General features: G+C 42.2%; 1 protein-coding gene across 1 annotated transcript; it reads left to right on the top strand.

Annotated features, from left to right (window-relative positions):
• Nucleotides 1-2,004: 2,004 nt before the first annotated feature.
• Nucleotides 2,005-19,155, top strand: LOC147797378 (uncharacterized). The gene is made up of 11 exons (XM_087143220.1): nucleotides 2,005-2,136; nucleotides 5,054-5,245; nucleotides 6,912-7,040; nucleotides 7,599-7,776; nucleotides 9,209-9,330; nucleotides 9,692-10,006; nucleotides 10,506-10,808; nucleotides 11,254-11,520; nucleotides 12,010-12,156; nucleotides 15,916-16,053; nucleotides 16,459-19,155. Exons 2-11 carry the CDS (start codon nucleotides 5,101-5,103, stop codon nucleotides 16,908-16,910), a joined length of 2,196 nt encoding a protein of 731 aa, XP_086999346.1. The 5' UTR covers nucleotides 2,005-2,136; nucleotides 5,054-5,100; the 3' UTR covers nucleotides 16,911-19,155.
• Nucleotides 19,156-19,295: the final 140 nt, after the last annotated feature.

Raw genomic sequence — 19,295 nt, 5'->3', positions numbered from 1 at the left:
TCTTGGCCTAAAAGACTAAATAAACCATTCGTCGTTCGGGTGGTGTTAGTCGAACTATACTGACTACTACCGTCGTCGCTCGAACTTGCCCCACAGTTACACACTTAAAATAGCGCCCTCCTATTGTGTCGGCCAAGCTCTTCAATGGCAACAACTCAACCATTTTTGTTTCTTACCCACCCTGCAGTTATTCTTTTTGGAGATATTTCTGCCTCCAGTTCAGTTCAACTACTCCATCGAGTACCTGACTTTTCCCAGCGGATCATGTGAGTATTGGCGCATACAGCAGAAGCCATTGCTGCGGTCGCAGGCTGGTAAGCAGGTGGTTCGCGCGCCTTACACGCCTCATCGGCCATTAAGGTGTCACCGTTGACCTCCATTGTAAAGTCTTTATAATGGAGATCAATGGGTGTCACATATGTTCATGGCGCTCATTACCAAATTGCGCGTGCCCAAGATTTGCACTTAACAACGGCATAGCAACAGGCTATGTCTGATTTGGCACGCTCTGATTGCAAAATGGAGCGTCATCTTTGTCAATGGATTTTCAGGAAACGGAACATAGATAATGATTTTTTTAGGACAAAGCCAAACTACGTTAATCGTTTTATTTTTCAGTAGCATTGATTTTGTACCCTGCCTCAAAAACGTAAGGAAAAAATGTGGTTTTAAATAACCCCCAAATCATTTTATTTTTCACCTGAAAAAATGTCAAATTTGATAAATATCTATTAAAAGAATTTTCCTGGTTATAAAAGCTAGATTCATATAAACTAGAAGACTATCTTAATCGATGTCACCCAAAAATTGGGAATCCACTGGATAACAATTTTTGTGAAATGAGCTTAAATTTGAATTAAATGTTCACGCCAAATCGTGTGAATCCAGACATTTTGTAATGGAAAACTATGTCACATATCTCATGTTAAAACATTTATGTCCAAGTAAAACTTAATTCTCTTAGAGTCAGAAATTATTGCTTTTTGAAACTGTTGACACAAGGGCAGAGGCTTTTGAGTAACATTCTTGTAGTGGCGAGTCACGGGTCAAGTGCCGTCTTGTATGCGTGTTTACATGTGATACGCGTGACATGTACATGTTCATGCTCACGATCGAGCACGTGTTGGGGCGGATGCGATGACTCGATCCGACGTCTCGGTACCGCACTGGTCAGTGTCCACAGCAGTGGAAGTGATGAACAGGAAAGGTCACTAATTTAACGATTCTACCTTATGAAACGATATCAGTGCTAACGAAATCGGTACAATCTAACAGTAAATCATCATCCCCGTGTTGGACATACCATTTTGGTAATAAAAATGGATACAAAATGGCTTTGAATTTTCGAGCACCGTCGAAATGATATGAATTGGGAGTGATTCAAAATGATCTAATAATTAAAAATGTTATCCTGACCAGCGGATTCGAAATAAATGCCTGAAATCAATGCATTTAGAGTGAATCTTTAATTTGGTGGTAGATTTTTGTCTCAGAAAACTTGTTTTCTATTAACAATTCGTTGGTGACCATAGTGCAAAACTTTGCAATTTCGATTTTTTTCGTTGTTAGAAAGGGTCCATAAAATTCACTTTTTTATACTGTTCTGAGATACTGTTATTTAAAATCTTACTAATGGAGGAAAATTGTTTTTATATATTTACACGTTGGGTAGAGGCAAACCTGTAATATAAATTAACATCTGCCCAGCGTACATCTTGAAAATAATTCGCGGTACCCGCTGCTACACGTGACTCGAACCGGCCAGCAGAGCTGGCAAGCTTGGTGGTGGAGTGATTGAGACGTCTCCACTAGTTAGTAGGAGGTCATGGGTTCGAGTCCTGCCCGAGTTAGCTTGTGATTTTTTTTTTCGTAAAATCCTGGACAAGCACTGAGTGTGCAGTGTTTATAAATGTGTACGTTGGGTAAGGGCAAAACCCGTAATTTAAATTATTGAATTTTGTTTTTCAGGTGGCTTGGACACGTTCCTGCATCTCCGACGTGTACATCTTTTGTTCCAGCTAGTGGATTTAATTCAGCAAGAAGCAAGACTAGTTTTTACCCACTGTGTGTTGGACAACCAACAGAACACGACGCCACCGTATACAATCACAGTTGTTTCATTACTCGATGTATTTGGTAATCACTTTGAGGAGCATGTTTGTTTGAATGGTCTGTAGACAGGATAATTACGGAAAAGAGTTGAAATGATGCCGCTGCAACTTATTCAATCACACTGAGGTCGTCCTCCCCACATGCAATAAACCTTGTTGACATGGAATGAGATCGCAAACGCGCCACGGTTTTGCGTGCGTTGACCTAGTAGTTGACAATTAGTAATTATTTTAAAGTGAAGCTGCAGCGAATGCGTCTTAGACACAATTTTACCTCAACTTTGTTTTCATCAGTGTATGAAAACTTGTTTATTTTTTTCTGTTTGTTAAATGCACTGAAAAGTGCATTTAATTTTAAGTAATTAAAATTTGAATAATTGTATTAAAAATGATTCCAGTTTTCCCTTAAGTACCTTCGAATCCGTATCACCGATAGATGCATGGGTTCAAGAGACGGTACAGTTTATTAGACACATCACATCATTGACAGTAATTAACAGTAAACAAAGACAACACTAACTATTTTTTATTGATTTACATTAATATAATGCAGACATTAGTCACAGCAAATTACTGTTTTTGTTGATTACTGATTCATTCTTCATGTTTATTCGCAGTCCGTGTACGTTCCGTTCATTCGTTTTACGATTTGGAAACGAAAAAAAAAGTTTTGTTTTTATTTGAAAACGAAATACTAAAACCGAGTCCCATCTCCTTTTTTCGATTTAAAATGGAAAATGAAAATCGGAAACTATTTGTTTCTCGTTTTTCCATTTAAAAACAAAATTAAAAAGAGAGAAACAAGTCGTTTATTGTCTGTTAATTATAAATGAAAACGACAATCACGTTCTTCTTCATTTGTCAAAAATGAAAGCAATTTTATTTTTTATTTGGTAGTGTAAGAAACGTCTTTAATACCCATCAGATCAAACACGGGTAAACTAAAGGAATACAAGGAATTCTAAAGTAAAACAAAAAGCAATCACAAGTAACTATCTTGGATTTTCAAAGGCAACTTTATCTTGCCTTTCGTGCTCCGAAACGACCGCAACACCTCCTCAGAATGACGTGTGTAGTCGAACCACATTGATATTAAATTGTAAGTTAAAACAATGTTCCTTTTTTTCGTTTTGAAGATGAAAACAAGATAAAGGGCTTTTCTTTTTCCTCGGTTTTTTGTTATTATTGAAAAACAAGAAAGGAATGGTTTTTTGTTTGGGTTTTTTAAAAAAAACATTCATTGAAAAACAAGAAAGGAATGATTTTTCGTTTGTTTTTTTTAAAGAAAAGGAGAACAGTTGGGTTTTTTACATGTTCGTTTTCAAGTCGAAAACAGAATGAGAAACATACACAGACCATTCAGGTATAAGTTCTGTTCATTACGGATTCATACGAGAATAAATATGTGCTTGGTCGATCTTAAACGTACGTTTAAGACCAACTCTTCTGAGCCGGTCTGAAACGTTAGACCGACCAAGCAGATACGCTTTCCCATTCATAAATACCTTTTTTAAAGTCAGAGAGTCTAAGAAGTCAATATATGGTACATTTCTAGAATTTTACTTTCATTTTCCAGAACACCCCCGTCCATTTTATGGTATATTCCTTGAGCAAGTTATCCAGAAGATTCTCCATATGTGGACTTAGTGGGCGTGGCGCATTCTGCGTACCTCGTGGCTCACAGACTCCGGTTCGTAAGTGACTTCGTCATACACGCGGATGCGCCACGATTTGCAGGGTCCTGTTTGACGATCGCTGAAGTTACACGTTCACTTTCGGTTCCATGGTTCCTTTCAACCGGTGATCAACCACGTAACTCTATGTGCAGTGCATGTACAGGGGGCATATGGTTTTACTGAAGTGACGTCACACTTACGAACCGGATGGGAATAAATTTAATATTGACAAAAATATATACAGTCAGTGCTCTTAATTTATCTGTTGCCGAGCTTTCGATAACAGTGTGCCTTCGTCAGGGCAAACTGTCTCGTATCCAGGTGCCAGGCCGGTTTTTTACGCATTATGAATGTTATCCTACCTCTATCCTGGATACTGTCTGTTCAATGGCCCAGAACGATCACACGACAGGCTTCACCTTGAAGCATCTCATATTCTGCCGATAGCACGCGCACGAGACAAGCTAGTGAAGGAACGTGCACGCAGCCCATGGAGTCGGGTTGCGTCTGAACTTCTGAAATCCAGAGATCGTTTCTTTGGATAATATCCATAAGACAGAGATATCGTAACGCAATGTTTGCCGTGGTGCATTGTGGGTGAAACTGGCGTGGGGACGACAGTCGCGCGCTACTGCTATAAGTATTACTGGAGTAAAACTCCAAACCAGGGGCTTTGAATTCAAATTTAAATTGGAAAGTTCATCTTATAAATCTGTCCAAATCATTCAAAACAGTCGTCACTGGCTCTATAGACTATTTCGAAAAGGGGGGCCTCTCAATAGGTCTCTCAATCTATTTGAAGTAAAGTTATGGCCGTGTCCGAAACGGGCTTCCAGAGCTACGGCTAGGTCTATCGTCTACGCGTCTCCACGCATTTCTAATGGAGTGAAGACCTAGACCTAGCTCTAGACAAGAGATTTGCATGCAGCCTATGGCACATTTTGTCTTCCTGTGACACAGTTTAGATAATTAAGGAGGTATGCACGTGACAGCCCACAAGTGCATGATCGATGGTGTCTACCCGTCCGTCCCCCATCCACTCATTTACAAAAACGGTTTCCTGGTGCTCCCTGGCCTAAAAAACCTATACTACAGTGACCCCCATTTCAAGAAAAGAAACTGGCCGTTGCAATTATAAATTTATTTTGTTCTTGTAATGCATTTTTTTTTTTTTACTTTGAGTGTGGAACATAATTATGCCTAAACCATGCAGGCGAACGGTCATTGGCATACACGTGTATTTACGTTTTCCACCCATCTGTGCAGGACAAGATCATCCACTAGTTCCACGTGAGGAATTCAGCCAACTTCCGATGGAGTGGATCTCAACTGGAACTATCATTCGTTTTCACGCGGATAAGATCACCGCAGGGCAACATGTCCTGAATTGCAACCTACCGTATCTAAGGAAGACTGAGCAGTTGCGATACAACGCAAATGTCACTTTACAAATTAATGGTAGGTGGACATCCAACCAACGGCGTTTGAGCGTGAACGCTAGCACAAAGCAAAAAAAAAAATATGTTTTAATCTTTACCCTCCCATTTCCAAAACTTTCGGAAGTAACCGAAACCTATTTTTGAAGCTGGTAGTTGATTTCTGCAGGACGGGCACTATAGCTGTTCAAAAATGTCTGCATTGATAAAAACGCCTATTTGCTCTAAGTTTCTGTTATGCCCCACAATTCTAAAAGGGTGTTCTAAAGTTTTCTTCTCTTACTAACATTTTTGATAGGCATCAGCTGAAACCCACACACAGACAAGGAAATATACCCCTACTATATGCTGCTGCGCGCGTACTGCTGCAAGTAACAAGGGACAGGCATCCTTGACATTACGTCATAGGTTGTTTTGGCCCTTGGTGCTTACCTGACGTAACGTGGGATAGTTAGGGCAGGGACCTAGACTAACTTGCATTGCGGTACCGATATCGTAGCCTGTTAGTCGGACTCTATGCCTTCCGCCCACGAAAATGCGGCACACAATATGCCCCAGTTTAAACGAATTCACAAATTCACTTGAGTTATCACTGTGGAAAGGTTACTTAAAGAGGCTGCAAATGTACCGTTTAATTGTTGCTTTGGTCTTATTTTATAAATTGACGACCGTTGGAAAGACTTCAGTTGTAAGAACATGTGTGCAAACCAAATTTGTAGGATTGCAAAACCAACCAACCAACCAACCAACCAACCAACCAACCAACCAACCAACCAACCAACCAACCAACAAACAAACAAACAAACAAACAAACACCCCAACAAACAAACAAACAAACAAACACCCCAACAAACAAACAAACAAACAAACAAACACCCCAACAAACAAACAAACAAACACCCAATTTATTCAAAACTAATGCCCTTGCATGTTTGCCTCGTGCAGCGTGCAAGAAAATGTTTAGACTGCATTTTGACTTTTGACCACGTCTCGTCATAATGCATATTCTCACTCTCTTGGAAAAAGAGCCAATATTAGACCAATTTCCTCCCAAATCAACGAAGTGTGTCATACATAAATTGTGGAATTCTTCTCTTTTCTGTATCTACTGACAATTATATTTGACTAGGTTGACTTACTAAAGCTGCAGGAAATTGCCTCTGGTGCGAAGAAAAATTCAACGATCTCGAAACGATGTAAAATCAATGTAGATTCTTACCATGGCAACACAATCTCAGATCCTTGAGCGGGGCTGCTCTTTATAAGATGCGACCGTCATGAAATTGGCACATGCGACTGCAGTTATGGCTGTGCACTCACCGATCTGGCTGGGATCATTATGGCGCCATAAGGACAGAATGGCTTGAGATAACCACAAAAAGCCTTCGTTGGAACGACACTTTTCCTTTTAGGCCCGTGTCATTTGCGAAGTCCTGCCGCTCCCCTTTAAGTAAACCTAGCAAAAAAGTGTTGGGGATACACCCTGCCACCGTCAATCGTCCGGGGGCATTTATTTATCTATGAGAGCGGTCATGGGAGAAGAACAGACGCCCCTCATTCAACTGGGCACATTTTGGGCGATTCATATAGCTCAGCCATTGCCTTCCCAAAATAATGTCCCGTGTGTAGTTACACGTACTGGTAATTTCAGAGTTTCCTCGTTTGATGCTCAACTTGTTCATTTGCAGGTTGTCCATCGGGCAGATATGGCGGGAGCTGTGAGCAAAGTTGCTACTGCGCCGAAGGAGTGGAGTGCCACAGTTTCAATGGTGTGTGCATGTGTCCACTTGGACTGCAAGGGACTTCGTGTGACCAGTGTAAGGCAGTGTTTACTGTGGCTTATATGACATGTTATATATGTTATATGACATGACGCATGATTGTTGTACATGCACACATAATACTTTGGTAAACCACACCTACTAGCATAAGGTCATCAGCTCTGTGGTGTAATTGAGCACAGGATGCTCTGCTGACAGAACCTCAAACTATTACATAGAGACTATACACTCGAAATATGTTAATAAGTTCAAATGCAGCATCAACTGAAATCAAGGTTTTGACGATATCTCTTAACGAAATATTTCCATATATATGTATCGGCATTGCCCCTTTTTGGTCCCTTCGTTGATTTTTTTCTGCTTTTGTTTCGTCGATAAAGAAATTTTATATTTTATCCAGTGTTATGTTGAGTTCATCACACGTAACTGCAATGTCTAGTCTTATTTTAAGTCAGGTAACGAGAATAAATGAACTTTGACAAAAATTCCTTTGGCATTGTCACTTGACCGATCTTGTTCGCTGTGAAGTGGATATACATTCATGGATTCGCATTCTTGACTTGTGTAAATTTCAAAACTTGTTTCAACTCGAAGGTAAGCCAGTGATCACTGTACAGACGCACCACATATTCGTCCCCTACGGAGAGACATTCACTCTGACGTGCACGGTGCACGGAATGCCATCACTTCAAGCGAGCTCGTGGACCAAAGAGGGGCAGACTACGCCCCTGCTGGCTACCTCCAGTGTGGAAACGACTCCGTATTCTCCGAGGTAATAGCATCGATTGTTTTTTCTCTTTTCGAATGCTCGCAGGTTTTTGTTCGACCATATCCCCAGGCTTATTCGAAACCCCATCCGTGTGTCAGAAGAAAATGAAAACATGCTTCTTTTTCAATGCCTCAAAACGCAGCTGTACTGCCGAACTGAGCGAAACTGAACCGATTAGTACTGTGTCTACCTCGGTAGATTAAATTTTTTTTTCGAATTTTTACAACTGTATACAAGAATATTTACAAATAGGTCATTTGGGAGACATTTTGTGGTAAACTTTTCAGCATTAGGGAGACATTGGCTTTTAGAGAGACATCCCAGTGTTTCCCTATTTTCAAATTACCAGAAGGAGGCCGAATTTTACCGTCCATATTTTGAGAGATGATAGTTAAGAGCCTAAAATGAAAACATACAAAAATTGGTTCAGATCAGATCAGGGAATATTGAATTATGGAACAGTAAAGTTGGAAAAATTTTGTGCACGTTCTTATGGGAATGTCTCCCTAATGACCCAGTAGCGGTAAATAATAATTTATATTGTTATCACAAAATCATGAATGTTTATCCTTTCTTTTCCTTTGGTTCATAATAAAAATGTTCCAATTCTGTCTGTTACACTCCTCGCTATTTGTTTACATCTTTTCTCAGTGATTTCCTGTTGCTAAGATGTCGGGTTTGAAAGATGATTTAATATCTTGCCGAAATTGTTGAGTAAAGTTTGTTTTATTCAACGCTCACTTCAATGAGTGCTGTCCTTAGCAGCGGAGGCTTTCTGGTCGCGTTTTTGCACTGCGCGACTTAACACACCTTTTTGCAGAGCGAGTCACAAATTCTCAGACATATTGACATATGGCGATGACAGATGACGCTGTCAAATCGTGGTGTTTACTGTAAAATCCTTGTTTTCGTTGGATGGTTAGATCAGATGAATTCACACGAACCCTTTGTGCGCAGAAGTTTAGCCGACACTTAAGAATTCATTACTACCTTGCAGCCGGTACACATGGAAGGACCCAACGTTGGGTCGTGCACTCTCAGATGAAAACCTCTGCGTATTTATTGCACGCCGTACTATGTGTTACAGACCTTATGTGGACGTACATTTGGTTTACCTGTACTTTGGAAACTAAGAGAATATACGCATTTTCTACCATTGTGATCACTCTTCAAGCAATATTTCTTATACCATTCCTTGACTGTTACTCTTCATTTTGTGATAATATCGCTGACCTGAAACTGCCTCCAAAAATGTCTTTCATACCATGATCATCTTTAAATAGTTCTCTGATCCACGCGTGCTACGAAAAACAAATACGCACTGCGTTTAAAGCCAGTGTGGACCCACTGGGAGAACACAGCATCCCCTTGCGTTCGCGTTCTGACAGCAAATTTAAGTTTAGTTTTCATCTGTTATTTATTGTTTCTCAAACAGTCCTGTTGCGATCACAAGTACCCTGAACGCACAAAATACATCTGTCAACGGCGCCTATGTGTGTGAGGTTATCGATGGAAACGGCACTGCATACAGACAGCTAGTGAATGTCACCGTCATAGGTAGTTCTCGGAAATTTTCAACGTCAAAAGCAACAATGCCGATAGGGCTTTCTCATTATTTGTGGTCCATCATCTTTGCTTTCAGGCCAGGTGCCAAATAATTAAAAGCTACATGCCGCTTCGAATTAACCAGCCGTATCTCGCGAAAGAACAACCATAATTGGACAGCAGCATCAAGGCCCAACGTCATTAATTAAAGTCAGTTCAGAATGTGTATTATGACTGTAATGATCAGGATTGTGGTAGAGCCATATTTTGAGAGTTAAGACTCTTAAAAGATGTCCGATCCTGAGGTGAACTACAAATTGAAATGTTCCAACCTTAGCTTAAGCTTGCTGCTGTACTCTATTGAATTCCACAGCCATTCCCGACCCATTCGTGCAAGTTCCTCAGAACCAAACCGCCCTCGTTGGAAGCAACGTTACCTTTACGTGCGAAATCAGAAGCGATGCCGGGGTAATCCGATGGGTCAGAGGTCAGAAGCAGCTACCAAATGAAGCAGCTGCGATCAGCGACCTACCTGGCCGGTTCCAGATGGTACATCCCTCGGAGGGCGTTTCGATTCTTCGCATTTTGAGGTTGGAGTTTGATGACGAGGAGGTTTACAGGTGTTTTGCAGGGCATACTTTCCGGGCACCAGACTTGATGTATGCAGAGGCAAGGCTCGAAGTTCAGTGTGAGCAAGAAACTTCAAATTTCACAAACCTAATACGTGTATACGGCACCTTCCCTTTACTAAAGTGCTGTTACTGAGGGATTTGAGTGTGTTAATTTCAAATGTTAAAACTTAAATGGCTTTTTCAAAAGAGCTCTACCTGCAACACCCCAGCCATGGAGCATGATTCAGAAATGTTGATTTTTAGAACTGACGGTTAACCACAGACGTTCAGCATACCTCCATGAGGAACCTCACTTCGATGTCATTTTTATAATGGGATGTGCACCTGAAACAGATACACCATTTACCAAAAAATACTGAGACTTGGAACCAGGAGTTATAATCACTTTAGTGCGTCAGAATTAAATCTTTCTTGAATTGAGTGATTTTCGATCATTTTTCAACCAGCTGAAGGGTCATGCCTCACTAGACCTAGATTCCCGGTCATTGTGATCTGAGTTTTTAGATTGAAGAACAGCATATTCACAATTTATCTTTTGCATAAAACCCCTACCAGCTGCTCCCTATCCTGGATGTTCCTTTAATGACGTCACCAACACTCGGTCGGGCAAGACACTGACTCTCCGGTGCCTGGTGATGCGAGCCAAGCCGGTACCTCGCCTGAACTGGAGAGTGCAAGGAAGACAACTGACGCCCACGACGTACACCATGCGCTCCGACGACGGTTCCTCCTGGAACATCAACACCTCCTTAACCTTTGTACCTGGGCCAGGTGATGATGGGAAGAGGGTGTCTCTCTCCCTAACCAGCCCAGCATGGACGGGAACCAGAGAAGTGGAGACATCACTGAATGTATCATGTAAGATTTTTTATAAAGGGTATTTTCATTGAGGTAATGTTAAGTGTCTGAAGTTACTCAGTCTGGAAAACTGAAACTGGGTTTCCTTGAAACATTACCTCGAGGACATGTGTCATGTATCAGTGTTCTTGTAATTGTAATTAAATCTAATGTTCTATGTTACTTTCCTACCTTTCCAATAACAACAAACTGCTCTAGGTTTTAGAATCAACGGAGGACAAGTCTAGACGAAAGGTTATATACATAAGAAGGTGGCTCAGTCATCTCAGTTGACCTTTGTGGGATTCAAATTAGGCTGACGGTCACTGCACACCGAGCGGGGTATACTGCACTTCTTTATGTCAACCCAGCTTTTGAAGTCTCATAGTTAACACATTGCGTTAAGATCTTGGATTTGGTAATCTTGAATACTCCATCTGTGTCTTTCTTCCCCTTATTTCCGCAGATGCGCCCATTGTGGCCGTCAGCCCTGATCCAGTTACGATTAACAAGGGCCAGGATGTCACCATCTTTTGCTCGGCCAAGGCCAACCCAGACCAGGTGGATGTTATGTGGACCATTAGATCCTCCAACAAGCCAGCAGCCAATGTATCCACCAGTCTTACATACACATTCAAGAATATTAACATGGAATATGACAATGCTAACTTGACATGCTCCGTCGGAAACACCATTGGCAAGACTGAAAAGACTGTGCAGATCAAAGTAATAGGTAAGCATTTTTCTGGGGAATGACCCCTTAAGCCAAAGATTTTTACCTGGATGTTTTGTGGTATGAAATATTAATCAAAGGGAACACCTAACATTTTCATTTGTAATTTGGGAGAGTTACCCGTCCTGAATTCTCAGTCTCAGTGTGCGGCGAACCGTTCTGTCCACAGATCCTAGTTTATCACCTATGTTTACTCATGCAAAAATACAGCCAATTTAGGCTTACTACCAATTACAGAAAATGGTGCTTATTAGCATCCACACTGAATAGTCTTCGTTGTCGTTTCACCAAACGACGGCCATTAACACTTTCGATGTTATTCTTAGTTCATAGTCCATTACTTCGGCCCAACTGGCGGCCTTCCACAATCCCTTCAGGTTTTCCTCAAAAATTTGTTAAAACAATAGTGGTTCTTTTCTAGGATTTTGTGCAGAAGGATCCTCTCGTCGGCAACATTGTTTGCAAGTTTTTGTCTATACTGTATCACAGACAGTAGTTTTTCCACGGGAGCCAAGATAGGTTTCAGTGTATCAGGAGCTGCGTGTCTTATGATGCTGCTCATTGCAAGTGTCGTCTCTCGTCGCTATCGCAAGGAAATCAAGCTCTGGTGGGCTCAAAAAGCCGGAACAGCTGAAGGTAATACGCAAGCTCAATAATAAATAAACTCTGCGTTTTATGTTCATTATAAATCTTTCCAGATTCACTGTATCGTTTTGTCTGTCTATCGTTTTGTTGCAGGGCACCTGAGCATGCCACTCTTATCCCGTCCCCATGAAAAGCCGCATGCTATTTTGCAATTAAAATACCAGCATAAAAACTTGTCTTTAGTAGTTAAATACTTTGTGCATAGCTCAGAGAAGTTTTGTGTCACTGATGATGAATACTGTCCATATACCTTTGTAACTTATGTAACGACTGCGTATGTTCCGTGTCACTGTAATGCGGGAGACCTACTCCTTGAACTCTTCCATTTGTCAACGCTGCCAATAATTAGCGTAAAACGCCACAAAACCTGTGAGACGCTGAAAATACCATAGTTTCGAAAAAGGCCGAAACGGAACACATTCACTGTGAAGGAATTCGTAGCCACACTTGACTCTTTATCGTCAGTGAGATGTTGGACTCCATAATTCACATCCACTTGTTTCTACCAGCCATCGTAACCAGCAAAGTCAAGAAGCTCAGCAGGCAAAAATGGCATGCTTAGGACAAGGTTCTCTCCCATTGCTATCATAAAAAACCTTCGTCTCTAGGCCTGGCACAACGAGTTGAGGAACCGTCTGAAGAACGAACATAGAGAGCCACACTTAGCAATAACTGCATCATCAACATGGTGTGTTCAGATCTCAAGTCATATCCAAAGCGTTTCTGGAGCCTCATCTGAAGCATGCAAGCGTTGTGGCACCAAGGGTGTTGCCCCCCCCCCCGCGGCCCTGGTAGATCTACCTGCACAGGAAGTAAGGACAAGGCGAATGTCCTCAAAGACCAGTTTTGTTCAGTATTGTGGTGGTCGTGCCGACACAGCCCCCTGGCCGTCCTGGGCCGACGTCAGCGAGCGGTCTAGTCTGAGGCAGCCAAGGGAGCAGGCCCATTTTGGGGCAGTCTACCGCCAGGTGCAGCAGGAGAGAAGCACAGGCGCACACTGGGGTAAAGGACAGGGTGGGACACGGGGGCACAACAGACACAAATGGACACGTCTGCCTGAGGTGACTCTGGTTTAATAACTGCTCACACCTCTCCTGGCGCTAATAAACATGCGACCTTCACAGGCCCCAGCAATCTTCTAAACAGATCTTGGCCCTATACAGGTGTAAGCGACAAGCACAACTTGTTTTACATCCACCAAATTCCCCAGTAAGACTAACGCCCCGTGGATGGATTTTCCCGTATAAACTCGTCCCCAGATGATTTATATTAAGTCGAAAGATCCCCCAGTAAGTCGCTTACTTACGGGCACAGCCTGGTAATTCTCCCCGGTGGGAGCAGTAAAGAAAACTGTATGGCAACTCAACTGACCAGGACAGCGCTGGAACTACTGTGGCACATTGGACTGACAGCGAAGGAACTGACACACTTGGCGCGCGATTGCACTTACATATCTCGCGGGCTGCCAGCATTGGCGCCACCAGCCACAGCGCACGACGGACCCCGCCGACGTCACGGAATAAGCCCTGGGCCTAACTACGACGGCTCAGAATAAACACGCAAACTGTTATTGCTCCACATTATTCAACAAAGATGAAGACCTGTCTACAACCCGTCCTTGGCTCAAGTGCATTTCCTACCGTGGATCACACACATGTGGATGTCAATTGCATAATTAAGTTACTGAAGATGTAAATCCTTATAAATCCTTGTAAATCCTTACAAAGCCACAAGCCCAGATAACAGCTCTTACTCACAGACTTGGACCTGTTTTTACCATCTTGTACCAAGCCTCATTGGAGAGTTGGGATCTCCTGAAAGTATGGAAATGTGGAGACCAAAAACAAACAAAACAAACCAGCCAACTACGGACCTATCACATCTGCTGCTAACTACATGTACTATATAGCTTGTCTGTCACAGCTCCGTTATGCAGTGCTTCTAATCACACACTATCCTGTCTGCGTGACTTTCAACATGGCTTCCGTAAGGCCAACTCATTTCTATCCCAGCTTATCACCACCACCAACGAAATTGCCCGCAACCTGAATAACGGTGTTCAAACTGACCTCATTCCTTTTTGACTTGTTGGAAGCATTCAATAAAGTCCATCATTATCACCCCTTCCACAAGTTGCGCTATTACAGCTTCAGTATTGGTATCAGCAACTTTCTTCAGGGCAGGTTTCAGAAAGTCGACGTCCTTTAGGGGTCATCGTCAAATCAATCACCTGTGTCATTTGGTTTGCTTCATTCCAGGGGTGTTTTTGGGTCCTGACCCCCTTCAATACTTGGCCTGCATCTATGATCTCCCAGGCTTTATTTCTTAGACTTCCATGCTAGGCTAGCTTTCAATTTTGTGAAATTTTTATGGTAATAATGTTATGGTAATAGTTTGTTCCTTGTAAACTGCTGGGCGTCAGTAGAAAACAGCCTGTGCTGAGGTGATTTAACCCAGGATAAACCAGAATGAATGAACAAATAAATAAACTGTTTTCTAATGACGGTGCTATCTATCGCATCATAAATAACACTGACGAAGCCAAATAGCTCCAGTTGGAACTTAACCATTTTGAAAGCTGTGGGAGAGGATATGGTTTATGCAGTTCTATCCAGAGAAACACAGAGTGCTCCGCATCACCAAACGTCGCAAGCCGGTCGAGTTCACGTACTCCGTATACAATTACCTTTTGGAAGCACGAAGTACCACCACGTTAATACCTAGGGATAGAATTAAAAGACAAATTGTCTTAGAAAGGATGACGCAGTAACCACCCATTAGAAGTGCTTGGCATCTTTTGGCGCAACTCGACCAACTTCCTGGTGAAGTCAAGGCCCGCTGCATAGGCATACTACCTTCGAGCGGTCCATTGTAGAGTATGCCGGCTGCGCGAGGGATTCCTCAATGTAATCGAAATTGAATTAGTACAGAGTATAGCTGCCCGATACATTATTAATGACTACTCCAGAGATAGCGTCAACGTTGGGCAGAGCAACCTTGGTTGGGAGCCTCTCCAGCACTGATGAGCCATTTCCACATATACAGGCCTACGGGCGGTGTATAGAAGGAAGGAGCCACGTTCATTGACATCCCTGATAACCAGCTTATCTACCTGTGTGCAAGTGCCATAGCGAACAGCCACAAGTTCTACATCCCAACCACTCGTACGACCTTACTAAAGGACTCCTTCCTCCTTTTCACCATCCGCCTGTGGATGTTATGGGTATCAAGCTGATGATGAGCCACCCAACCCTGGATATCTTCAAACCCAGGGTGACATGTGCCATATCCTATCCCACAACAACGTCTAGTATTTCACTTGTACACATATGGCTATATTCTTCATTACGATCTGTCCACACCTGCTAGTTAGCATCTCAACCAATATGCGAGTGTAGGTTTCTGTACGGTACAGGAAAATGACGATGATTATGATTGCCAGGTTAGCAAATCTATTTGCAACCGTATGGGCACCCTGGGAGTTTAACTTAAGTAGCACCTTCACGCCTGCCAAATTCAGTCACTAAAGTTTACCGGCAAGACGAAGTTACATCAAATTACCTTGCTTTGGGACACCAAAACCATGAGTCTGTCTCCCTTCAAAACCAAAGCAGGTAGTACAGGGCAATCCTGCCACTGCATTTCCAATGAGAGTGTGAATGCATAGCACGTACGTCATAAATGTAACTTATTGTGACGCTTTTGTTGAACAAAAACAGTTATGGCTTCCACTTTTTGTTAATCTTGAAGACAAAGAATTCGATGTGTTCATCTCCTACAAGAGCAGCAGCCCTGACGAGGAGTTCGTGGTGCGGGACCTGATCCCTCGACTGGAGCAGGCTAGATACCGTGTTTGCGTCCATTACAGATACTTCCTGCCGGGCAGAAGTGAGTCTTGATCAAATGACACATCCAACCCGACGGGTGGGGGGGTAGACAGCTGTCTATCATACAGCTGACTGTATGAAAGTATCTTGAAAGTATCGCACGCGGCATGATCCACGAGCAGAAGGGTTTAAGAGGACCCAGTTGTGGAGTTCTCTTCCCCTTAGTGTAAGCCTTCACACATAGTGGTTAAAGCACACACTACAAACACCTAACAAAAGAAACACAGTGCACTAACAATAAGCGTCCATTGTTATTGCACCCTGCTTCTTTTGTTAGATGTTCATAGTAACACCTAGTTAGTGGAAAATTATTTCAACTTGATCAGGGACATTTTGTCGGCAGCTTATTCTTGACTTCTTTACAGACTTTGTAAGCTTTGCTTCATCAACTGACTCCTCATTATAGGTATCATTGACAACATCGCGGATGCCGTCCATCGTAGCCGTAAGACACTCCTCCTATTGTCTCCAGGTTTCATCGAAAGCGAGTGGTGCTGCTATGAGTTCCAGGCTGCTCTCTCCCAGATGTTACACCTCCAGTCGGACCTCATACCTGTAATCTTTGAGGACCTGGGACCCCAGGAGAATCTGTCCCCAGATCTGCAGACGATGCTGAGGACACTGTCCTACGTCATCTGGCCCGGTGCCATCCAGCAGGGCTGCTACCAGACCGAGGCTGACCTGGAACGCTTCTGGAAGCTGCTGTGGCAGTCGCTCCCACCAATCCCTCCCGGACGAGACGAGCAGGCGGTTGGTACCGAGTTGGAGTTGGAGCCCAATCCAGGACAACTAGCAAGATTTGAAGAATGGGAGGGAGACACAGACGGGAACGGAGACAGACGTTTGATATTGCCTTAACAAGGCATTGCTGAAGACTTGGCTATACTTAATTGTTGGGAACTTGCCATGTGGGCACAACACGTTTCTTCAACAATGAATCCGCCCCGAGTTGAAGTGCGCCTCCAAGCGGCAAAAGAAAGAGAGAGGGCTGTAAGTTTTCCAAGCGGCTTCTTGCACGAGCTATGCGTGTACAGAAAGACCATACCTTCTGGAATAAATTTGTTACACGTACTCGGCGTGCTCCTCGTCAAACGCGCCACTGATCTCTATTATAAACGCGTGCCTCTGCGGTGAGTACGACCCCCCCAAAAAAACCCCCAAAAAACAAAACAAAAAACCATGCCCTCTTTTGTTCCGCTCGGAGCGGATACTGAGTTGAAATGGTTGGAATGATGTAACGTTTAAACAACGTCGTGTGCCTCGTACATGATTACCCTGCAAAAGTTGTACATGTATGTAACATCAATCTTGCCGTGCAAAGATACATGAGACAGGTATCAGGATTGCTTTTAGTGGTTTACTGGTTCATTTTCCCCCATTCATCTCAACTTCGGTAATAATGAGGCATCTTAATATTAGTGATGAATGATGGAGCTGAGGCTGACAGAAAGCAGTTGCTTGTACAGTGTTAAAGAAAAAAGCAAAGTAACCAAGGAACCGGGACAGAAGATTATTAAAATTAATTATAGTATCAACAAAAACAGCTATAGATTTAAATACGTGTAAACAATGGCAAGAATAAATATTTATGCAATTAATTATTTAGTTAACTAATTTGCAAAACTGTGTAATATTTATACACGAGGTTTTCACTTTTTGTTATACTAAAATTAGTGTCAACTAGTTTGGACGAATTTCGTCAGGCCCATATCTCGTGGACAAGTAGTATATTTAATTTAATGAAAAAGGGGAAGGTGCACGGCTGTAGATTTGAATGATGTATTGCCTAAAGAGATTTCTTTTGCATAGCATAAGGTTTGTTTAGGTAAGACAAGTTCTATAGCCCCACACCAGAATGCCATATTGCATAGTGAAGACAACAAATAGGCAGAGCAGGGCATCCCTTGGTAATACTTATTTCAGCTTCTTGAGTATACCAAGAGCATGAGAGATATATGAATCTTTTGGCAATGATCTTTCCAACACAGTTTCTTGTCAAAAAATTACAATTGACCTGCTTGATTTGGGTATTATTGTTGAAAATGCTAGGATTTTCTTCCGGGTTCGTATTTGAAAAAAATTGCACAACAACTTGTCCTTTAGTAGGTTGACTGATAATCTTTTACAGACAGTAATGTACGCCTGTACCGTGCCACGACGCACGCGCGACAAGTGATGGGAAAAATGGTAATCCTACTTTTCCTGGGAGTCCTCTGCATCATTATTTGTGATTATAGTCTGATGTACAGTTTACTGGTAGATATAAATCAGCACCACAGCATGTTAGATAAAACTGGAACACATTGAATAGAGTACATGCACGCATGTATAAGTGCAGTGTGAGAAAATAGTTTGTGTGTCCGTTGGTGCGTCAGACTAGCTGTGAATGATTTGATTTAAATGTAAATATTTGCACAGCTGTTATAAACATTGGCGGTAGTTCAAATCACATAAGTATATGTATGGTTGATTCTAAGAACTTTACGTTAGGACGTTCGTGTACTTTGCATGAAATAGCCTGTTTTGAATTTTGCATGTTCAAATATATATGTATATCGCTGAATTGATATCGGCAGTGACCTGATTGTAACCACAGGAACGGTAAAACCGCTTTGCATGAATTGGTCACTAAGTTAAGAAGTTATGTTCATGTATCTAAAAACTGAGTGTTAAGGCAGGTTCATTCTTCGAGAGAAAGCAAAAACAAAAACTCGAATTTGTGACGTCAGATCAACTATTCGTCTTGCGAATTCGTAAAAGTTAAACACATTTCAACTAGAACGAAATTCTCGCTGCAGATATTTTTGAGACGTCTAATTCGCTTCGCTTTTGTATTCGCCTGAAGTATGAACCGGCCTTTTTATGTAGCCAAAGTTTCCTGTTTAATCACACGGTGAAAGAAGAACGTCTATCTGATATATATTTTATATAAATCAATTTTATCATAAAACTTGAGGAGTTGGATTTAATTTACCCATCGACCGTAGGCAACCTGGGTCCACTCTTTTGAAAGAAGTTTCATGAGCCTGAGGGCCTGAAAATCCGAATATACCATGTTGCTGAAGGTTATTGGTCTGAAAATGAAATAAAGTTCCTAACCCCACACATTGGTTACGATTGTCTGGATTAGTATTTCGTTCGGTGGGATTGCTAATCCGCCCAGGCGAAATAGAAAGCCGCCCTAGCGAAATACTAATCCGCCGTATGAATTAGTGGGTCAAATACGTAGCTAAATACGCTGTC

The sequence above is a fragment of the Acanthaster planci genome, linkage group LG11 (assembly GCF_054643075.1).
Source record: "Acanthaster planci isolate LZ-2023a linkage group LG11, COTS_SCS, whole genome shotgun sequence".
Lineage (NCBI taxonomy): Eukaryota > Metazoa > Echinodermata > Asteroidea > Valvatida > Acanthasteridae > Acanthaster > Acanthaster planci.
The sequence above is the reverse complement of the archived record's forward strand: the minus strand, read 5'-3'. Positions and strand labels throughout refer to the sequence as shown.